This window comes from Cephus cinctus, unplaced genomic scaffold, assembly GCF_000341935.2.
Source record: "Cephus cinctus unplaced genomic scaffold, Ccin1 Ccin1_scaffold1043, whole genome shotgun sequence".
In the NCBI taxonomy this organism is placed as follows: Eukaryota; Metazoa; Arthropoda; class Insecta; order Hymenoptera; family Cephidae; genus Cephus; species Cephus cinctus.
This window is the reverse complement of record NW_014333574.1, coordinates 767,290-774,330: the sequence shown is the minus strand read 5'-3', so window position 1 is coordinate 774,330 and position 7,041 is coordinate 767,290. Positions and strand designations below refer to the sequence as shown.

General features: G+C 47.5%; 1 protein-coding gene across 4 annotated transcripts in view; it reads right to left on the bottom strand.

The window, feature by feature from the left end:
- The window catches only part of LOC107271868 (mucin-4), a 61,788-nt gene that overhangs the window by 52,696 nt on the left and 2,051 nt on the right, over positions 1-7,041 (bottom strand). The window contains exon 1 of one of the 4 annotated variants that reach the window (XM_015748382.2): positions 5,168-5,511. The exons of the other annotated variants lie outside the window; for them this stretch is intronic. Coding sequence (XP_015603868.1) covers positions 5,168-5,243 — 76 coding nt within the window. The 5' untranslated portion in view covers positions 5,244-5,511. Of the gene's footprint in view, positions 1-5,167; positions 5,512-7,041 lie in introns of those variants that run through there. 4 annotated transcript variants of the gene reach the window in all.

The window sequence follows — 7,041 nt, the reverse complement described above, 5'->3', positions numbered from 1 at the left end:
GGGGGGGGGGGGGGGGGGGGGCGAAACTTAATTACGCGCGCCCCGACGACCATAGGCGCCTCCTTTTCCTCGAAGGGCTGCGTGACGCTTTTACGTTAGCGCCTTTGTGAATTCATACGCTTACGGCTTCAGAGGTAAAAGGTAGGCGGGTTGGTAGCTGCCTTGGGAATTTATTTAAAAATATGGACACTCCCTGAAAACAGGCTGAACGATGTGAAAATCATGAGGCGAAGTTCAACGAGTGAAATTCCTCAATTTCTCCTTCGAATATTTCCCTTTGTGTGAAGAAGGGTTGCGCAGTTTCCTGAGGGTGCTGCCTATGGACCGTATCCCCATTGTGCTTATGGTTATTGTGGGATCGAAAGTTTCCCAGTTTCCCGGTACCCTCGGTAAACGTTCCCCAGAATTCCAGGAAATTTTAAGGGGCCCCCTTCATTCTCGTATCCCTGTTTCGCCATTTTTCCTAGAATGGTCAGCTGACTGGCGCCTAGGATGAAAATCGAGCCGAACGATTCAGTTTCATGGAAATGTCTAATAGTAAGAGTGCCTGTCCAATCCAACCTTTTGTGTGTTATATATATACCCACTCTGGGCGCCATGTCTTATTTCGGATTAATCCCACTTACAGATAATCCAATTGTACGGAAGTAAAATTTGGGTATTTTCAAAAGCAGTAATCGCGATATAGTAGTCCGAGCGTAGGATATCTTTTGTCCTGTAGCACCAGCACGATGACAAAGAACGAACCGTGAGTTACGTAAGTGGATAAATTGATGGGAATTATTGGCAAAGCGGTCGCTCGCGTAATCGTCCTCCAATTATCGAGCTAATTGGTAATTAGCTTGATAGACCGTAGACAATGTTTTCAGCTAGTTTTGAAAATTCCGTGAAAAATACCCAGAGTAGGGCCATTAATTAAAAAAAAAAAAGAAAAAGCCTGTTAGCATCAAACAGATACTTCTATCATAAACACGCATCATCCAATGAATTCAAAGTTTCATCCAACAATCTTACTATACATGTAAATATTGATGCTGGGACGAAAGTGAGCCGATCGATCGGATTTGGCATCCACCCTTTTCCCATAGATCAATCCCAGCAAGTAAAAGACCGCTCTAAATAACACAGCCAATGAATAATAAGTTGCGCAACGCGCCGCAGAAACATTCGAGCCCACAGAGTCGATCATCCGTTAATCGCGATGCGACGATAAATAATTCACGCACGGTTTGTTCATCCGGTATCGAGTTTCCGGGGGCGGGAAGGCGCGGAGCCCCGACCCCGCTCCCTTTCCCTAAATTCCACGAGAGGTCCCTACGGGTATCCCGAGGGAGCAAATTCGAATAATAATAGCCGAAGGATATAAAAGTGGGCCAGAGGAGCGAGTGCAACGGTCCTTACGCACACGCACACGCACACGCGTTCACGCACTCGCGCACGGTATCCTCCCTTCTTGATTCTCATTTTCAGCCCCTGACTGTGCGTGGCTCTCTTTTATTTTCTCACTCTCCGGCTTCTTGTGCCCACTTCCGGTTGCCAGCTGGTACGAAACGTACCAGGAGGGCTGCAGCTAAGGTCCTCTGGGCCCGTAAAACCCACTAGCACCTATACGTACGTTCTTTAGACTCTTCCGTTTAATTTTAGACAGCTTGACAGAAACGGCACGTGCTCACTCGCCTCGCCGCCCGAAACTCGAGCAAAACAATTGAGAGGCTCGTTAAGTTACCCCCACCCTCTGCCAGAAGTACCCCACCGACCCTAAAATAACGCTATAACCATGTATATCCATATATACAGTAGTTATTGTCAGCCGACATCATGCCGATCATATCCGTATTAAGGGTGTCTAGTTTCCAGGATCAGCTTCCGGTCTTTGATCCATTATCATCGCCCAGGAACCCTTTTCTCGAGTGGATCCGTGCTGCCTTGCTGTGAATAATTCAAAATCTAATGGGAACGCACGTGGTCTTATAGAAAATCGGTACGTCGCGGGTTTTTAAGGCTACCGGATGTAGACTAGGTCAGGGCTGGAATCGAAGTAGCTAGGCTGAGTATCCGGATAATGACGGAAATGACGTCGATAAGATGCGGGATGATTCTATTTTCTTTTTTATCCTCTCCAGACATTCGTCTCGGTCCAGCCGCCGCCACCTCCTGCCCTCCTTCTTGCATCTTTCCACGCACCACGTGCTGCCCGTTCAAGGGGAACAGATGCTTCGCGATCATTGCCGGATATTTTTGGTCTCCCTACCTTTTGTGCCTTCGGCTTAAAGTAGGTGGAGTCAACCAGAGAGAGAATGCATCTAACGAGCTAATAATAGAATCCAAATAGGAGACAGTTTATAATAGAATCATATTTTCTATTTTTATTTATTCATTCCACCCAGTCACTTCCTCCATTAACGATTCGACTATGATTTTAGCGATGGGCATCACTGAAAAGGAGATCATCCGCAGAGTAGCTAACGATCGTTAGTCTCGAGTTAAATGGTCCAGCGCACGTGGCCAGATTAGATTCCAGAATCACTGATCAATAAAATATCCAGTAACTGACGACACGAGGAAACTGATAATCAACTTTTTAATATTTTGACCAGGACCTTATCTCGCCAACTTCCTCTTATCGTCCCTGAGGTCAAAGACCTAAACGAATTTTCTCGCAGCTTGTTTCAATTATTTTCAAAATACCTCCCCCCCCCCTTCTCCCTCTTCTCGCTGCCAACGTCTTTCTCTATCTTCCAAGATGTCTATGATTTATTAGCTACTCAAAAAGACCCCTTTGCTTCCCACGAGAGTAAAAGGCAGTATGAAAGGCGCTGTAGCATATGGCGACATACGTCCCTGCGGTCTTACCGGTCCTTTCACAAATGCTCTCCGGCCGCGTCTTCCGAAGCGTGACGCGCGCAGTTTAAAGCCACCAAGCCCAGTGGCGTGTGCCGACACGGTTTTTGCTCGCGAAGGAAGAAGGGAGATAAAAAGACAAGGAGAAAAAAGAAACGAGGAGTACTTCCTCCAGTGAAAAGGAGTCGAAGAGAGAGAGAGCGAGAGAGAAGAAAGCAGGCATGAACGAGGGAACCAAATGGAAGGAGGACCGCCTCGCCGTTTAAACGTCAATCCAATTTCTTAAAGGATCCGCTCGAATAACGCGCCATTTTCTATTTAAAGTGGCGCGTGCGAAATTCTCTCTTCGTCTATCGTAATTTCGAGCGGGCCGTAATTTTTGACTTTTCGAAAGAGCAGCCAGTCGACTTTTGACATTTCACCGACGACCTACGTACGTCGTCCTGCCCGGGACTTCTATACAGCCATACGTAATGGATGGTCATTATTTGTCGGCCCTTGGAGGATCTTACAAAAGGATAATGGAGAAAATGGTCGACGGGAAGGAGAAGACCTATCATTGGTTAATTAATCACTACAAGTTGCACACCTGCCCATGACTTACGAGTCTGTTATTAACAAGCATTACTCGCTTGTAATGCTGGACGAGCTACGACGACGACCTCTGACCCGAGGAGCGGGGACCACTCCAGGCCACTCCTCCTGCTCACGGAATTCTCAAACTAATTATTAATATCGTCTTTCCTGATTAAACTCAATTACTCCAATACTTCGCATCCGTAATGACGTTTCGTTAATTTCGTATTCTCTTGGAAGATTCAGAAATTAGAGCGGACTTCGTCAGGACCATTTGAGCTCAGCTGAGCGCATCTTTAATGTTGCCAGAAGTGACGTATAAAACCTTAGAGATATATATACAGGCAGACAGGGCAAAGCATATCCTACGCTGAAGCAAATGAGAACAGGAACGACGAAGGTTAACGGGACGAGTTGACTGCGCGTCATTTCACAAATTGCCAATTATCCCAACAAGATTTTATCCCCAGAATTTCACAGGCTAGCCGGGCTGCCATATCGGACGCAATTTCGCAGCATCTTTCTAAAACCGAGATTCGCTGCTGTTTCGCCGCATTCACCAATTACTTGCTGGACCATTTCCTCCCTTCGTCCCCTCGACCCGCCCTTGACCTACGTGTCATCCGCACACAGGTTATCCGTACTGCCCACCATATACACGTCACGTATCACACACAAGGTGCGTCCTGAATTTAAAAAAAAGTCCCGAAAAAGTACCTCGACCAATATCAGATAAAAGCAAGCGTCTCGTAACGTCGATAAACGATAAGCGATGTTATCGATATCGGCGATAGATCGATCTTATCCGCGTAAATGGGCGTCACTCAGCGACACGTGAAAGTAAGAAAGTAAAATGAAAATAATTGATATTCCCGTCTAGGAATTTGAAAAACGACGGTCGCGGTCGAAGCTTCGACTCGGCGAGTCGAATTGATAACGAGAGTAATGTAAGCCGTGCCGAGTTATGCCTTATCGAGAAACGCCATTAGCATTGCCAATAAAACGTAATGTAACTCACAGGATCGCGTAGGCCTATGTATATGTATATACCATACGCACAGTATACTGTGCTCTATAGGGACACATTGCACAGAGTTCAGTGACGTTCTCGCGATTCCATCGCGAATTCCGGTTTAGCGACTCGCCTCCCGTGTTCCGATTGGATCTGAGGATTCCCGAGGAATCGGAAGTCCGTTCGTTAGACTCCCGAGGAATTCACCTTGATTTGCTGTCCAGCCGTCCTGGACGGAGGTTTTGATAATTTGACCGATCGTTCATCACTGGACTCGAGATAAGATAAAGATTAGTTCTTGTTTCGGCACGCGGGACGCTGACAAATCTTCCGAGTTCGTTCGCGCCTCGAGCTGATAATGATTTTGATAACGGACGAGCGTCGATTCATCGGTACGAGAGATGCGTCATTAATATTTCACGTGGGGACGAAGGTCAACGAAGGTGTAGACTCTGTTCGAGGTTACCGGAAGAGACCAATTTTCATAGCGATTTTCAATTAACTGTAGCAGGATCGAAGATCAATCGCGAGTGGACCGAAGTGCATGGAGAGCCAATGGGAGCCAATGGGAGCCAATGGGAGCACCGCACGATTCTCAGACTTTAGCGCAGCTGCAATTGAGGTCTATTCGATGTTTCTGGTACGCGTTGATTATAGGAAAAGTATAACTTGAGATACAGGACGTTGCGTAATTGTACAAAAGTCTAGAGAAGAAGGAAAAATGATAAAGCGACTCACCAGCGGATTCCGGTTTTCTCCCTTGTTTGGTGCGCAGATCATCCACGGGGCCGGTTTGGGATTTGAAACTCACCATTTATTCACGGATCGAATTGGACACTCCAACTTTTCCATTATTTTTCCACACGCGTCATTTCGGATGCCGACTGATTCACTTTTGCTAGGAGTTTGGACCAACGCGTGACTCTTCGCGCACGAAGGAGAATCACTGGGGTTTCACTTTGTTAGGCATTTCTCGAAGGGGCGAGGGGGTACTTTAGGGGTAGAGGGTTAGGAGAGGAGAGAGAAGAGGTAGATGAACAAGAGAATGCAGCTTTAAATGGAGATGATGACAAGATGAAGAAGCGACGAATCGATAGAAGTAGTGAAAGAGTGGGAGGGAGGGAGGAGGGAGGGACGCGACGGCGAAATCCCGATATAGGAGATTGGCTTCCCGGAAGACAAAGTCCAACTGAAAAGATTCTTTCGGATATCAGTGAGTACCCCTCTCTCCTCTCCTCCTACTGGACTAATCGGCAAGTGCTGCCCTCTCGCCAACGATTTTTCAATTACAATTTTTGGACGGACGTTGAAGCGACCCTTGAAAAATTGCTGATGTACCGAGAGACCTTCGATTTTCAGTGCTTGAAATGAAGTGGACGGGGAAGTACCAGCGTGTAAGAGAGAAAGAGAGAGAGAGAGAGTACGAGGCAAGAGGATATAAAGAAGAAAGAATAAGTAAAAGGAATGAAAGATTTAATTGGGTTTGTCAGGTCGATTCTCGGGGAATCGCGAGTGTTTTCGTCTTTAGCGGCAAAGCGGCAAAGCGGCTCAGCGGCAAAGCCTACACGAGCGTCTTCCCTGTTATTTCAAGATTCAAAGATTGACGTTCCCGCGCGGCGGCGGCGGCTCCGAGCGTGGGAGAGGAGAATCCGACGTGATTGGAGCCTCGAAAGTGTTTAAAAACCTCGGCATAGTATCACGGTCCATCACGGTCCATCACGCCCATCACGCCCATCCTGTAATTGCTGTCTGCTCCATAGACTCTGTAAACCGTACAGAGTGTACAGCCTTCAGCCAGTCTAGGCGCCTCAAACTCACCTCAAACTCACCTCACTCACCCATTGAAAAGAGACCCGAGTGCCTCGAAGAGTCTAAAACACGAACAAAGACCGAGACTCTGCGTGGTGGCCGTTCTAGGAACTCTTTGAATCTGGACCCAAGAAATTCCCTAGGACGAGTCCGTGTCCCGTAAGGCTGTCAATTAAATGGCAATACTCTACTGTTGATTCGATCGATCGGATCGATCCAGCCAGTAGGCAGCCCTGGAAGTGCCTCTCGAATGATTTCTATACCTTCCTCGAGTAAGTTCCTTTAGATTTTCTCCTCTCGTGCAAAGTTCGCGCGGTTCCGTGCGTGTTTCGCGTTACGTGCAATTACGCAAATGGGATCGTGGCTGATCGTGTTACGTCGATCGATACGATCCAATCGCGAGCCTAGGGAATTTAACGACTTGCATGCGAATGCAAATCGTCTATCCGGCGGCCGAGGATTATTGCGCCAGGGAGAGAAGAGAAGCAAAAGATCAGTCTCTTCTTCGAATGCAAATCCCAAGTGCGCGTTCTTAGGTTGGCAATGCCGCACCGGTGGATTCTAGGGAGATACGCCAGAATGAACTTTTAACAGTGGGAAAGGACACCAAAGAACTTCTGACCTGTTGGCTCGTAGAACTTCCACATCCATAACTAACGGCGGTAGCTCAGACTTTCTATTCCCATTTAACGAAGGTTCCCGGCATCAGGTTCGTCGCGGAGCCACAGTGCGCACACAGTGGGCACACAGTGCGCCATTGGAACCGGCATGGATATTGCGCTTGGGAGACTCTAGGGGGGGGG